This window comes from Camelina sativa, chromosome 8, assembly GCF_030686135.1.
Source record: "Camelina sativa cultivar CO46 ecotype springtype chromosome 8, ASM3068613v1".
In the NCBI taxonomy this organism is placed as follows: domain Eukaryota; kingdom Viridiplantae; phylum Streptophyta; class Magnoliopsida; order Brassicales; family Brassicaceae; genus Camelina; species Camelina sativa.
In genome coordinates this window covers 29,660,462-29,675,242 of record NC_141887.1, presented here as the reverse complement: position 1 = coordinate 29,675,242, position 14,781 = coordinate 29,660,462, and the positions used below count along the sequence as shown (strand labels likewise).

Genomic DNA, 14,781 nt, shown 5'->3' with positions numbered 1-14,781 from the left:
GTCCTAGTATCAATCAGGTGTAGTCAAAAATTAGGATCGGTTATTTGATCAAATTTTTGTTTTTTTTTTTATATATTGAAAAAAAGTCACATCAAACATAAATGAAATGATGACAAAAAAGGTTTCATTCATTTAAATTTTCACAAAAAATGGTAAAGCAATTGATTCCAGACATCAGGAACTCCAGGTACACACCAATGGGTACAATCTGAATACGATGCCGGATTATCCAACCGGTCTTTGGTTAGAGGTTCCCAGAATTTCCGGTACACCGATGGATGACCATCTTTACGATACTCAGACAACTGAGTGATGTTTATAACTGAAACCTTTGGTCCCAGTCTCTCTAAAACTCTCTTCACCATCCTCATTGTCTGAATGTCTGACCCACTTCCCCAATAACTCTCTTCCTCTATCGGTTTCTTCTCCCCGTAGCAGTTTCCTTCGCTTCCCGGGCTCCACTCTCGGCTCCTGACCAGTTCCATCAGCTCGTTTTAATGCGGAACAAACGACTAGAATCAATCAATCATTTTGATGGGATAAGTAATTTTGTTACCACTGATGCGTAGGGGACATTGTGACAAAGAAAACCCGCTTTTTCTTTGGATCGACATTGTTAGCAATCCAATCAGCCCAAGCATTCATCGCCATCTCCATTCCCTCTGCTCCTTTCACCTCCTCGCATGACCCTTTTTCTTCGCTGCTCCATCTTTAGTTCAAAAAAATATGCAATGAGTAGCCAAATTTTTGTTTCTTCCCCGTATAAAAGAAAATGATGTGTATATTACCTACTTACCTGATCTTGACTGGGTCTTGCCTCCACCATAAGTAGGTGTTGAAGATTAAGATATCAGCATGTTGCCACTTTGATGCATGCTTAAGAACTGAATCAGGTCGTATAATCCGTTCGTCCAATCTGTGATTTACAGGGTCATCAGAATTCGATTCCACGAGCAACGGTGCCCAGAGAAATTCCACCGTGGCATTGTAGTCCTGCGAGTACATACACCAACCAGAAGTAACCAAAGGCACCAAAACCCCCGGCACAAAGAGGCAAAAGAAATGTGTGTGTTTGCTTATTATTATTATTTACCTCAGCCCTGAAAATGGTGAGGTGAGCGTTGGGAGACATAGACTGCTTGTCACGTGGAATTACAGACTGTAACAGACAAACCATTGATATCCATTGGCCTCTGTTTAATGAGTCTCCAACAAACATCAATCTCTTTCCCCTCAGCTTCTCCCACATTTCTGTCACATTCCATCTACCACAGATAGATAATTTGTTTGGTGGAATGAAACCACAGTGTAGAACACACACAAAACAATTAGCACCCGGATCATCAATTCCGATATCTTGTACTTATTTTTGCAAACAATACAAATTGACAACAAGGTATTCGATATGTTTCACTCCATTCTTCATTTGATCAAAATCACTAATCCACAGAAACATAGACTTACAAAAACAGCAAAAACTCAAACAAGGAGGAGCAAAGTGATTTGACCAACCTGTTCAAGTTGCAGGAATGAGGTTGCCATCTCCAATGCTGATAATCCAAATCCTTCCTGCCGTGCTTCTGACAAGCCAACTGGTCAGACATGTAAGGGCAGTCAGATTCGGTGTGCAAAGGGTAGGATGAATTATCAAAGACCCATTTCCCAGAGAAGACATCACAATGATCCTCCTCCTTTGGTCCTTGATTAGAAAGGTCTTCTTCTTCTTCAACGTAGGGGTCAACCAATCTGATGTTCTTCCCACTGTACTCTTTCGTGGAGTTGCATCTGCTGAATCTATCCAAAACCTCTGCATTTAATTCAAAACACACAGAATCATGGTTACCACAATTTGTAAGCAGCAGAGGAACTAGGAACTAAGTTGGAAATCAAAATCAGAAGAAGAAGAAGAAGAAGGAAGAGTTACCAAGAGGAGCTCCCAAGTTGTTGTTATTGGAAGGAAGATTAGGCTTGACGAAATTGAAAGTGGAAGAAGAAGAAGCTTGACGGAGATTTTGAGAATGACTGGTCGTGGCGGCGTGGAAGTGGATCTGCTGAATGGTACGCTCGTTGAAGAGAATCATAACGGTGACGACGAGCATAAAGAGAAGACCCGCTAGTGGAAGCCGACTCTTCTTTCTGCTGCTCCATCTCTGCGACATCGGACACTTTTCTCTTTTAGGAGAGATGATGAAACTACTAAACTCAGAGAGTAACTAAGAGATCATCAACTTGCTTTCTTCTTCTTCTCCAAAGCTCTGGATTCGCGACTTGGTATAATAAGTATTTGGAGGAGTTACGATTCTCTCTCTCTCTCTCTCTCTCTCTCTCTCTCTCTCTCTCTCAGCACAAAAAGCTTTTTATTAATTTTTTTTTTAATTAGCAGCCGCCCCAATTGGCTGGTTTTGACGTTATTTACCAGATCCCTATCTTTCTCCAGTTCTCCTCTCTGTATTCATTCAATTGAAATTGAATCCTTCGACCTCTGAGCTGTCTTTTATATTATTTCTTCTTTGCTACCGCTCCTTTCGTTTTTTCTTTCATTAAAAAAAAAACAAAAAAAAAAATGGGAAGCATTCTCTCATGTTTATGTATGCAGCAGCAACACAAAGCTTCTTCCAAAAAGTAGAGAGTAATCATGTTTCAGATTTTTGCTCTTTAATCATTTTAGTCCATTCCTATAATAAGACTGAACTTTTTTTTAATGAAATTTTTTAATAATTTATTTTGTTATTTATAAAGGTTTGTGATTAAAAAATCGGTTTGCTTATATTATAATTTTTGTATTTTAAAAATGTTTATTGGAAACCTGTCAATAAAACATTTGTATGTAATGAATAAAATTTTTTAAACCTTTGTCAATTAAACGGAACTGTTATATATTTTATTCAATTTGATTTTTGATAAATATTTTAACTCGTGCTGGAAAAGTTTTTTGATAAAATTTGTAGTTATATAGATTTTATTCAATTAGACTTTTAAAATCTTAGTTGTTATATATATATATATATTTTTTTTTTTTTAAGTACGAATTAGTTTTGATTCTAATAGATTTTTTTTTTACTTTTCTACAATTTATTTTATTTTATGTATCCCAATTTTCGTTTTTCAATTAATTAATTATATTTATTTAATTAATTAATTTTAATTAAGATTTTTAAATAGCAATTAAATGTAATTTTTTACACATTTTAATGTTAATTTCATATTTGTACTTTCCAATTAATTAATATAGTAAGATATCTACAACTTTCTAAACATCTACACTATTGACTCTTTTTAAAATCCCTCATCTCATCTCAACTCAACGAAATGCTTTGTTTTTTTTTTACCATACATTACTACTACCCCTAGTTTTAAGTATCAAACAAAGTGAAAACAATACAACAAATCAAACTGAGACAAATAACAAAATAATAATAGTACATATTTCTTTTTTACAATTGGAAATGCAAAGATGGGATCACAATGTATATTGATGCAAGAGGCAAAAGTAGGATTCTAGGCCTCCTAAGTTAACCGAAAGACATATATATATTTTCTTCCTCACAATCATGAATTAAGGTTTAATCGATCAGGTAGGCTTCCCAAAATGTTAAAAAGAAGAATAAAAAAAAGCTTGAAACTTTGGGAAGAATTGATAAATAGAAAGAGTAAAATAATAATAACCAAAAGGATGGCTAGAATTTATCGACTCGGACGCCATTTCTTAAAACCTCGTAAGCATCTCGGTTCCGGCTCTTCTTCATTCCGGCAGTGAAATAGACCTTTGATGCATCTGCGGATATGCTTGTCACTTTAACCCATATCATAACTTTTGTCTTGATTCCTTCCACCTCTGCTAACTTGCCTTTCTCAAGGTGTCCTGTTACCGTTGTGGCGAATTTCAAGACTGATGAATCCTTGTACCCAACTTCACAGATGGTTGGGATCATAACAGTTAGTCTCTTGCTCTGTTCATCGAACTCATAGTTTGTGGCATCCTCCGGGAAGATTCCCACGGGTAGATCATACTCTTTCAGTAACTCAGGCAACGGCTTCTGCATTTTCCCTGGGGAATGAAATTAATTGGAATGTCAAAAAATGTTGAAAGATTAGAAGCTGTTGTGTGCGTCGCAAGAGTGATCATGCAAACCTTTGATTTTGTTGACCAACCATTTTGTTCCTCCTTCAATGCTCGTTGACACCGACTGGAATGTTAATAGAGAAATATTCATTCAGACAAAAGAAACGTGTCTAACTGATGAATAATGTATGTAATAATCGCAATGACAAGAACAAGCATGAAGAAACATCACGATGTGAGAAGATATACAGATTGTAGCATTTGCAATTTTTGAATGAGTTTTTCAAAGATATCATCGTTTGTATAGTAGTAGATGTTCTTCCTTACGTGGCATGATGTATCGATAAAAAGACCTCAAACTCTAGGATACCAAAATGACGACAAATGCGACTCTATCGGAACAAAGACACAACAATATAATGGATAAGGCCGGGTAGGGTAGCAAGCAGAGATGAATAAGATTGTAGAGAGAATATATATATATGTGGATAGGGATCGCAACAGAGGAAGAAGAAGAAGACGTACGTTGAGATCGGTACCGACGGAGTCAAACTGCTTATTGGCCTTCTGGCCTATCCAATAGGATCCAACCTTGTTGAAGATCTGATCCATTCTTTATCAAATCAAGATCACACGGCCCTCCCCCCAGAAGAAGAAGAAGAAGAAGAAGAAGAAGAAGAAGAAGAATTAGAACAAGAAAAACAAACGACGACTTTCTTTTCTTCTCCCGGGAAGAACTTTTGGAACCAAAAACTCGCAAGCACCGTTGGTTTGGATTCTCGTTATGTTTTTATTTATGCACTATTCTTTTAAGCCAATTAACATATGACACGTGTATTGTTAGCTATTATTTTGTATCCCGTGTATGTTGTTTGTACACTATATTATTTGTCGAAGCATCTCTGTATCCAAAAAATGTACTTGCCTATCACTACTCCTTGGGACCGTCATTGAATGCTGGAATTATGATGATATATCCTAGTTACAAGTAAAACTTACAACACAAGCCCTGGAACCTGAACATCCACATGGCACAAGATAATTAATAATCCAATTAATATCGATGACGGTCTTATGTGTGAAATTGGGGTTACCTACTACTTCCTCTTTGTGCATTCCACTCCAGAGTCGATCTTATTCTTAATCAAGCCAAGATAATAAAACCAAAGCCTAAACTCCCCCACCTTAACAACTATATATAAAGCTTTAATTACTATTTTTTGTTTTGGCCAACATTATTAAAGCTTTTAATAATCTTTGATATTTATTCTTCTTTGAGCCGTGATATTTTACAAGAGAGGCCCTACATTGTACATATTCTGACGTGTAAATTGTCTCGGATAAAGACAAGTAACCATTTTGAAACAGCACACGCCCTTTCACGAAGCTACTCGCCACTCTTATCTATGTAAATGTTTGTATCAGTTTTACGTCTCCATCTGAAACAAACTTCGAGAGCCACGCCACGCCACGCCACGGATGTTTCGTTTTCCCTCTCCCTCTTTGTTGTATGTTCATTAAAGGCCACACAAATACTAAAACCTTTCATTAAAAGGGTTTGGACCATTCAATCTTATGTTCTAGATAGTAGGCTTCGTGTTTTTGAAAATATCTAAAATCTATCAACCAGAAACAAAATGCAAAAATCGACTCTATCCAATTTCCTATGTGGTCAAAATACGCGTCACAGACTTTTTTACACGTATAACTTATGTTGTAAACGTTATCTTCTTTTTTTTTTTTTTTTTTTTTTAGATTTTCCGGAGTCAACAAATTGTATTTGTTATCATCTCTATTGGGGAGAAGAAATAGGGGAGGGCGAGTAGGGAATGAGAATAGTCGAAACGCGAGACTAGGGTTAAAAAAAGATTCGGAAAGATAAAAAGAGAGAGAAACAGACAAAAGCTGATATTGGAAGATGGTAACGTGGATCGAATAAACTCACGTTCACACTATCCCATTGGATGGAGCACGAGGCCGCCACACGCCCCTACATCTGGCCTAATCTCTGCCCTCCACGTGTATACTAATCCAACGGTGACCACACGCCTTTTCTCTCTTATTTAAACCCTCTTCTTATCATCATTCATCATTCATCACCTTACAGTAACACAACAAACACACCCATTCTCACAGCCGTCTCATCAACCCTAGTAACCCCTTCCCCCTTTCCTAAAACACTCTTATACATTTCCCAAAACAATGGCCTCAAGAGCACTCTCCTCTTTCACGGCTAAGCCCGCTCTCTCTCCCAAGCCACTACTCCCTCACGGCCCTGCTTCCCCGGCTGTTTCTCTCGGATTCTCCATGAAAACTGGCGCCGGCAGAGCTGCGGTCGTTTCCGCCGCTACTGTTGACACCAACAACATGCCTATGACCGGTGTCGTCTTCCAGCCGTTCGAGGAGGTCAAGAAAGCCGATCTGGCCATCCCCATCACATCTCATGTGTCCTTCGCTCGACAAGGCTATGCCGACTCTTCCGAGGCAGTCATTAATGAGCAAATCAAGTAAGCTTCTTCTTTTTTTTTTTTTTCCTTCTGTTCAAAAAAAAACACGAAAATGTTAAATAAATATAGATCTAACGGAGGTCCATTGTTACAGTGTGGAATACAACGTCTCCTACGTATACCATTCCATGTACGCATACTTCGACAGAGACAACGTTGCTCTTAAGGGACTAGCCAAGTAATATTCTCTTCTCTACCTTTATATCTTAACCATCTATATATCTACTTTAATACATCCACGCTAAACACTTGGTTTTATACTTTACCAGATTTTTCAAAGAATCAAGTGAGGAAGAGAGAGGGCATGCTGAGAAGTTTATGGAGTACCAGGTTTTCTATTTTTCTTAAGCAAACTTTTATAAGTTGAAGAAAGAGAGTAGCTAGTTAATCTCTCTAATGTTGGTTTGTGTGTATGTATACAGAACCAAAGAGGAGGAAGAGTGAAACTTCACCCGATCGTCTCTCCTATCTCAGAATTCGAACATGCTGAAAAAGGAGATGCATTATATGGTATACTTTCAGCCAAAACACATCCACACCTAATTAACGTTACTTCTTTTTGAAAGAATAAAAATAGATGCAGATATTTATTAGTTTACTAATCTTTTTTCAGCAATGGAGTTGGCTCTGTCTCTCGAGAAACTCACTAATGAGAAGCTTCTAAACGTTCACAGAGTAAGTTCCGTAACTTATCTATTTGGTCATTCTCCTAACCTTAACCTTAACATATACTTTCGGCCAACAAAAACAGGTGGCGTCAGAGAACAATGATCCCCAGCTAGCTGATTTTGTTGAGAGTGAATTTCTTGGAGAACAGGTAAAAGCTCTTTCTTTTCTTGGTTCAGATCTTTTTACTTGAAAAATCCAAAATGTTTTGTTTTTGACTCGAGAAATTATGCATTTCTTTCTAGATTGAAGCAATCAAAAAGATCTCAGACTACATCACTCAGCTAAGGATGGTCGGCAAAGGCCACGGTACAAATCTAAACCCCTATATTTGATAGATATCGTGTTCTAAGACTTAAATTATTAAGTTGAAACAAAGGTTTATACTTTTTGTTCTGCAGGAGTTTGGCATTTCGACCAGATGCTTCTGAATTAGACTGGACCACGATAAGTTCACTTTCAGACGACCAATGTTGGGGTTACTCAGAAGAACCCAAAGATTCTGTAAAAGCTTTTAGACTGGAAGTTATGGACTAATAAAGATTGTAGTAGTAAGCTTTGTGTTTAAGTTGGTGTTTGTAATAACTTCCTAAGCCAAATTAATGAAGTTTTTGTTTTACTATTTTCTAAATAGCTACATGACCAAATGAAGAAGACTAACTAACTGAAGTCTTCTTAAGAAGTAAGAACGCAGACCTATCTAATTAAACACAACACATATTAATAATTTAACATGAAAGAGAAGGCATAACGAACCTGTTAATGAAGAACAATTAAAAGAAGCATGAAGAGTATGTCACTTTCCACCGAGAACGACAAGCTGGTCACTGGGAAAACTGAGAAAAAGCAAACAAGAACAAGGTCATGGTCACATCAAAGCAACAGAGATGCTCTTAACTTTGATTCCATCTTGAACACTGGAAAATCTTTTACAACCAAACAAACAAAGAACCCTCCTCTGTTCTACAAAGAGCTGACCAAGTAGTACAATTGGTATCTATGAAAAGTTCATGACGTATGAAAACACCACTAATCTTTCTTTCATGGCTTAAGTAAAGAATGAGAATCTGACTTGTCTTTTTTCATCAAGGTTCTTCAAAACACTAAGTAAAAGAGTGAGAATCTGATTTATATAATGACAAAAAAGTTCAGGTGTTTCCTTCAAGTAATGTAGAACAATCTTAAATAGAACAAGTCCTTCTCAGGGTAACCAAGCAAGCTTTGAAAGATTCTATTATATCATCACAGTCTTATCAAAAAGCAAAAGGAAATGTCAAATGATTCCGAGCAATAGCAGCATCTAATCTATAGAGATACGCTATTCGAACAAGTATCTTCTTCTACATAATGCACGAATTTTTTTTGAATCCCTAAACAACAAAAAGGGGCTCTCAGATTCCAGCTAATTATTCTTATATCAGAAAACAGAATTGGAAATCGACACCACAAGAGCTTTAAAATTGGAGTTCAAGTTAATTTGAGAGGGACGGAAATAAGAACTGACCATAACTGTGAGATAGTCATCGAGAAATTGGATCACCGACACTGAGCTTCGGAGTTCGGGGCGAGTGTGGCTATGGCGGAAGTGGACAACACAAGTCCTCTCCCAGTTTGTCGCCAAGCTGCCCTATCCAGCATCGCCACCACTTAGCATTCCCGGTACTCGCCTAACCGGTTCGGTTTATGTAGAATACGCAAAGTTATAATTAGGCCTCGCAAACGGAAGCCCATTAATGATATCTAAATATGCCCACAAAGACCGTGTGAGAAAATTCCATGTAGCCCAAAATAATAGCCCATTAGATCAGATCATCCAGCTGAACATTGTTATTTATTTGTCCAAATTTTAATTTTAGTGAAATATAAAAAGGACAAGGAAAAGAAAAAGAACTGGTTCCTTTCAAATTTTTCTGATAGAACTCTCCATGTCGCATGTTGGTTAAAACAGCTAGAAAACAAGCCATGTTACACACGACGGAAGATGACCAGAACGCCGTGGCCTAGTGCGTAAATGCGAGAAACAAATCCCCCACACACCGACACCGACGTGCGTTGCTGGCAAAGAGCATTAAACAACAGGATGTTTGCTTTGAAGTCATCCCCTGATGAAGGCTTTGCTTCAATCATTTCGAGTCGCTTTCCTCCTCATCCTCATCTTCATCGGTACGGCCAGAATAATGCTTCAGGTCCCGTTCTCTCAACTCTTCCTCTCTCCGCTTCATCCTCCTTTCAATCCGAGTTTCATAATCTTTCTGAACTTTATCCATTATAGTGTCGAATCCCGGGACTGTCCTCTCCAGCTTCTGGCCTACTCGAGTACTGAGGTTGTAGAATATACGGAACAGTCTCTGCAAGCAAACAAAAAAAAAAGTCAATTCATCACTATCATCCAATGCTAGACAAAAGCTTAGTCAGAGAAATCAGAAGAACAGAAAGGAATCTCTTACCATGACACTCCTATTCCACTCTCTGATGTAAGGAGGACCAGTGGTGTAAGTACCAAGCGGCTCACGGTACCACTCTCCACCATAGCTGATCTGATCCATAGCTTGCTCTACACTTATCACTTCCCATGGCCTTAACCCTGGTATTACTTTGGCCAACTCTTGTCTACAATTAAAAAGTTTCATGCTTTGAGAGAAGAACCAAATCCAATATTGGCTACAAAAAAAAAGTCAAAGGTGTAAAGGGTCTTTAATTTAATACCTCAGTCGTTTGGGGATGAACTTGTTTGGCATGTGATCAGATTCCAGTACTGTTGTCAATTCAGACCCACTGGCCCAGAGAAAGAGAGCGTGGCTGGGAGTTCTGACTCCAGGCCAAACGCCATCATTTGCTTCAAGCACTGCCATGTCGCGTTTCTTACTCTCAATAGCTTCTTTTTGGAGTTGCTTGTATGTCTTTGGCTCTCGTCCCTTTAAAGGAACCCATGGCGGTATTCCCTTTTGGAGTTTGTGCAGGCAAGCCGTTGCCGCTGCACCAAGCCTCACTGAACAAGAAAGAAACGAGTCAATAAAACCAACAATGAAGTCATAATAGGAGGCAAAACTGTGATTCTTCAACGATAAGATTTGTCTGAGATCTCAAATTCTCCGAGATACACACCTTCCCAAGTGGCAATCGCAGGTTCCAAACCGTAAACCATGTGAATAGGAGCCCATTCATCCATGTCCTCGCCCCAAATGAAAGTATCTCTGTCGATGATTCCAGCGCCATATGCCGTCTTAAGGGTTATAAGCTCACAAGGGCCTCTAGAACGGCCAAGTCGGTCTTTATACCACCAACCACCAGTCTTCATTATGACTGCAGTCTCAAAATACAGAGAGCAATCAAAAGGTTATGATCAAACACAAACGAAACAAGAGAGAAAGGAAACCACTTTCATCATATTCCTGCAATTCAACAACACTACAACAGGCGCAAGCTTGGATGAACAGAACATAAACAAAATAAAATGTGGAACCATATGAACTCGTGCAAACACCAGAGCCACTCATTGAATAATCATGATAAAAAAAAAAAAAGCTCATCAACACTAAAACACAGTAACATCATCACATAGCACTTACAGTCATAGTAACGCTTCTCGAGCCGTTTGTAACCAATAGCCTGAGCGACGTCAATGGGTCGACCAGGCGGGTAAGGACGTTGGCGGAAACCCCAGAGGCCAAAGAGGAACTGCTTCATGAAATCCCAAAACTTATCATCACTCTCTTCCTTAGTTTTGATGGCCTTCCTAGGCATCGGCCTACCGTCGAAGCCAGGCACATGAGGGATGGCTTGCCAGAGCTCCTTGTCTTCTTTCCGATAAGGCGTGTCGTTATCATCGAGCTCCATCTTGTTCATGTCGTCGGCAATCTCCTCGGCGCGAGTCAAAAACTGAACCACAGGACTCGCTCGAAACCTCTCCCACCATTTCTCCTCAGCTTCAATCTCTTCTGTGGTCGGGTTCTCCTTCTTCTCGAAAACTGTATCTTCTTCGTTGAGAATCTTATCCACTTCCGGAGTGTGCCTGTAATCCGGTATGTTCTCGCACTCCCATAAGAACTGCTCACCGATTTGCTTGTACGTACCTGGTTCTGGTTCTTCCGCCCCTGTTTCTGGTTTTGGGGTCTTTCTGGAGAACTTCGGAAGTCCAATCGATGCGAAATTCGGAGACTGCGACTTTGGGAAGAAGGTATCAGCGAGCGAGACGAAATTGATGGTAGGAACTGGGTTCGGTGGTTTCTCAAACCAATTTTGAAATGGATTGAAGTTCAAAGACGACATTGTTGGACGCACACTCCTTCTCCAGCCAAAAATAAGTCTAGGGTTCAGGGGGGCTTTATTGGCTGGGGGTGATGATATGATGTTCTGAGCAAGAAGAAGGCTCAGGTGGATTAGATCAAGTGTGACTGACCCAACTCAACCCAGCTATTATTTACAAACATCACGCTGTTTTACATTTAACTAATGAACCACGTCCCGTTTTCAATCTAACAAAACGCCGAAAATGCCTTGAAACATATTTATAGCTTTTTTTGGGGGTCTTGCTTGCTTGTGTAGTTAGACTAAAGAAAGAATAAAGCTAAGAGTCAAAAGCAATTCTCTTGCAATCTTCCTCTTCTTCTTCTTCTTCTTTCCATCAATGGCTTCATATCAGAGGCCTCTCAGGTTCTGCATCACAATCTTCTTCTGCTTCTTATCTTTGTCTTCAAGCCAGAAAGTCACACTCAGTCTATACTACGAAGCTCTATGCCCTTACTGTGCTGAGTTCATCATTAACCACTTGCCTAAGGTCTTCGAAACTGGTTTAATCTCAGCCATTGATCTCCAGCTCGTTCCATAGGGCAACACCGTTATCAGGCCAGATGGCACCATTCTCTGCCAGGTCTTGGACTCTTCTTGCCTTATACTCCACTTACATTGTACATAAGATTAGGACATAGCATTTGAAAATTGCTTCGTTTTCAGCATGGAGAAACTGAGTGTGCTCTCAATTCAGTTCATGCCTGTGCAATAAACGCTTACCCTGATGTGGTAAGCCTCTAAGCTATGAAAGGTTCTCGGGTTTATGCAGTGTCATTCAAGTTAATATGAATGCTATGTCATCTGCACGTTTCTCTTGCAGAGGAAGCATTTTGGATATATCTACTGTACCGAACAGCTAGTCTTGGAGAATAAACTTGAAAAATGGGCTGATTGTTTAGAAATGGTTGGATTGAGCAGAGCAGCGGTTGAGTGTTACATTAACGGATACGGAAACAAGGTAAGTCCTGATCAGAGAAAAGTACGTTAGTTAACTTATACAGCCAAAACGGGAAAGCAAAAGAAATAAGCAAGAAAAAATGACATCTAGGTGACACTGTGCAGCTTGAACAGAGGTATGCTGAAGAAACTTCTCAACTTTATCCAGCACACAGATTTGTACCATGGGTTGTTGTGAATAACCAACCACTTCAAGAGGTTAGTCCTACAAATTAAGCTGATAACTTTCAAAATTAAAGGGGGAATCAAAGGTTTTCATGTATGTGCTTTTGGTGAACAGAACTACCAGAACTTTGTCATGTATGTATGCAATGCTTTTGGAAGTAACCAAGTACCAGAAGCCTGCAAGGTCCTCAACAGTTCGGTGGAAACACTAAGCAGGTTTAATAATTCAGTGGAGAAGCTAAGTAACAGTCACCAAGTTTGCTATTGCAATCAATAAGATTTGAATCCAAAATCCCTAAGACAGTTCAATCATACTGAACTATATGGGAAATCAGAAAGTGCTTACCAATTAGAACTCTGCTCCTTTTGAATTTGTTCTGCAACTTAACTGGGTTTGCAACAACAATCTGCATAGAGAGATAAATTTACCATGCACTATTTTTGAATATCCAGGAATTGGGTTAGTAGTTTCTGAAGATTTGAGAGCTAAAATATAGCTAAAGCACTGATTCCTGCTCAGAATTGTTTCACTAACGATGAGGCTGTTACGTAAACACAACAACAAAACAACATAAAGTAGCAAAAAGAAAAGAAGTCTTAACATCAGATAAAGACAGATATTGTTGTTAAGAGTAGAGCAGACATGAAGCTTTTTTTACATGTAAGGAATCATAAGAAAATGAGGTTTTGGTTGTTAAGAGACTGACATAAGTCGTTGCAAAACAAGCAAAATCAAGAGTTATCATACACAAATGTCCAAATAACAAAGTGGAGGAGGCAATGAGGAGAGACAGTCTATTGCCTGTTTATAATTTCCCAAATGGCGTTACATGTCTCGTAGGCAGTCCTATTGTCTGTGTCGAATTCGAACTTCCCCATAACCCTTTTTTCTCGATCAACCAAATCTGTCATGCCATTCAGTCAAGGACTAAAACACCTCAGAAAAAAGATTTAAACTAAAGACAGTGCACAGAGTAGATGGGAAATGAAAAGCAAAGGATACAGCCTGAGGTCTTTAGTGGATCATCAATGTTCGGTATAACTCTAGTGACTGAAGCATACATAGAAAGCTTTATCCTGGAGTAAACAAAAAAAAAAAAAAAAAAAAGAGCTTAAGAAAAAAATCATAACTTTTAAAACCTAACAAACGTAAGAACAATCAAACCTAACTAAAAGATTCAACAACTAAGTCCCCAAAAAAAGAAGGTGAATTCGTCAAACTTACTCATTTTTCAACTGGTCCCGCTTGTTCCTCTTTATAGCTAATCTCTGCTCTTCAATGAAGCCCCCTTGAGAATTCATGTCTTTGAGTTCATCAGCCATGAATGTGTTGACATACAAAGATTGGTCATGTCACTGAATCAGCGGGGAGACGAGAATGTTAACCTCACGTTTTGAGAGTGAAATTATTATACTTATCTAAGTTCATCGTTGAGCTTGCACTCCAGTTGTAGCTCCTCATCAAGCTCTTTCTGAAGACGCTCAATTTCTTCTTCGTCCGCAATATCTGAATTTGCCTCGGAAGTCTTCTCCTTGCAAGAATCGAGTTTTTTTCTGCAAATCTGCGCCAACGAAATAAAAACCCAAAATTGAGCATTCAATGGAACACACTATTTTATTTTTATCAACCCAGCTAGCTATCTAATAGTGGCGGCATTTCAAAAACGTTATTATTAAATAAAAAATTTAACCTTGGAGAGACTCTTGTATCTCACTGGAATCTTCGTCGCAGGATAAGTGGATAGATCTGAGCTGCTCGAGGGTTTCAACGAGCACGCCTAATCCTTTCCTATCATCCAAAACATTGATCAAATCGTCTCCCCATGAAATCGCATTTTCGAAATTCCTAGAATGATCTCCCATTTCTGACACCGGTGAAGATGAATGATCCTCCTCCGCTAATCGGCGAACGAAACCCTCAAAAGACGAAAAAAAAAAAAAGACATCTCTCCGATAAAAAAAAATTCAAACCAAAGCAGAGGGAAATTAAAAGATTTTGTTTTCTTTTTTTCTTCCCGATTGTATTAATTTGAGAAGCAATTTAACATGTGGTATCGGCCCTCCAGATCTACAATAACAATGAGGCTGATGGGATTCAAGTCATTGGATTAAACATGCACCATGTCAACAGCC

General features: G+C 38.8%; 5 protein-coding genes, 1 long non-coding RNA gene and 1 pseudogene across 8 annotated transcripts; 2 read left to right on the top strand and 5 right to left on the bottom strand.

The window, feature by feature from the left end:
* Positions 1-43: 43 nt before the first annotated feature.
* LOC104709011 (protein trichome birefringence-like 35) lies at positions 44-2,642 on the bottom strand. 2 transcript variants are annotated; one of them, XR_015563758.1, is made up of 6 exons: positions 1,925-2,631; positions 1,513-1,807; positions 1,094-1,265; positions 789-993; positions 557-709; positions 44-471 (listed from the first exon to the last, which is right to left on the bottom strand). XR_015563758.1 is itself a non-coding variant. In XM_010425672.3 (6 exons), the coding sequence occupies exons 1-6, from the start codon at positions 2,157-2,159 to the stop codon at positions 141-143; spliced, it is 1,383 nt and encodes a 460-aa protein (XP_010423974.1). In that variant the 5' UTR covers positions 2,160-2,642; the 3' UTR covers positions 44-140. The 2 variants fall into 2 exon arrangements, 1 of the variants encoding a protein (XP_010423974.1); XM_010425672.3 differs by having other exon boundaries at positions 797-993; positions 1,925-2,642.
* Positions 2,643-3,512: 870 nt separating this feature from the next.
* LOC104709010 (uncharacterized protein At5g01610-like) lies at positions 3,513-5,300 on the bottom strand. The gene is made up of 4 exons (XM_010425670.3): positions 5,158-5,300; positions 4,589-5,079; positions 4,133-4,187; positions 3,513-4,048 (listed from the first exon to the last, which is right to left on the bottom strand). The coding sequence occupies exons 2-4, from the start codon at positions 4,673-4,675 to the stop codon at positions 3,678-3,680; spliced, it is 513 nt and encodes a 170-aa protein (XP_010423972.1). The 5' UTR covers positions 4,676-5,079; positions 5,158-5,300; the 3' UTR covers positions 3,513-3,677.
* A 493-nt stretch (positions 5,301-5,793) lies between these two features.
* Positions 5,794-7,858, top strand: LOC104709008 (ferritin-1, chloroplastic). Its single transcript, XM_010425669.2, has 8 exons — positions 5,794-6,570; positions 6,665-6,748; positions 6,840-6,900; positions 6,993-7,080; positions 7,184-7,245; positions 7,322-7,387; positions 7,482-7,545; positions 7,638-7,858. The coding sequence occupies exons 1-8, from the start codon at positions 6,266-6,268 to the stop codon at positions 7,670-7,672; spliced, it is 765 nt and encodes a 254-aa protein (XP_010423971.1). The 5' UTR covers positions 5,794-6,265; the 3' UTR covers positions 7,673-7,858.
* Positions 7,859-7,992: 134 nt separating this feature from the next.
* On the bottom strand, positions 7,993-8,905 carry LOC104709009 (uncharacterized). Its single transcript, XR_754900.2, has 2 exons — positions 8,741-8,905; positions 7,993-8,072 (listed from the first exon to the last, which is right to left on the bottom strand). It is a non-coding gene; the product is annotated as an uncharacterized LOC104709009 (long non-coding RNA).
* A 210-nt stretch (positions 8,906-9,115) lies between these two features.
* LOC104709006 (protein TIC 56, chloroplastic) lies at positions 9,116-11,800 on the bottom strand. Its single transcript, XM_010425667.3, has 5 exons — positions 10,806-11,800; positions 10,342-10,539; positions 9,943-10,225; positions 9,684-9,846; positions 9,116-9,584 (listed from the first exon to the last, which is right to left on the bottom strand). The coding sequence occupies exons 1-5, from the start codon at positions 11,503-11,505 to the stop codon at positions 9,360-9,362; spliced, it is 1,569 nt and encodes a 522-aa protein (XP_010423969.1). The 5' UTR covers positions 11,506-11,800; the 3' UTR covers positions 9,116-9,359.
* A 132-nt stretch (positions 11,801-11,932) lies between these two features.
* LOC104709007 (gamma-interferon-responsive lysosomal thiol protein-like) lies at positions 11,933-13,100 on the top strand. Its single transcript, XM_010425668.3, has 5 exons — positions 11,933-12,106; positions 12,190-12,255; positions 12,347-12,484; positions 12,589-12,681; positions 12,764-13,100. The coding sequence occupies exons 3-5, from the start codon at positions 12,428-12,430 to the stop codon at positions 12,923-12,925; spliced, it is 312 nt and encodes a 103-aa protein (XP_010423970.2). The 5' UTR covers positions 11,933-12,106; positions 12,190-12,255; positions 12,347-12,427; the 3' UTR covers positions 12,926-13,100.
* A 122-nt stretch (positions 13,101-13,222) lies between these two features.
* On the bottom strand, positions 13,223-14,653 carry LOC104709005 (kinetochore protein SPC24 homolog; annotated as a pseudogene). Its single transcript, XR_015563756.1, has 5 exons — positions 14,340-14,653; positions 14,068-14,210; positions 13,874-13,975; positions 13,652-13,725; positions 13,223-13,553 (listed from the first exon to the last, which is right to left on the bottom strand). The product of XR_015563756.1 is annotated as a kinetochore protein SPC24 homolog (transcript).
* Between the last annotated feature and the right edge of the window lie 128 nt (positions 14,654-14,781).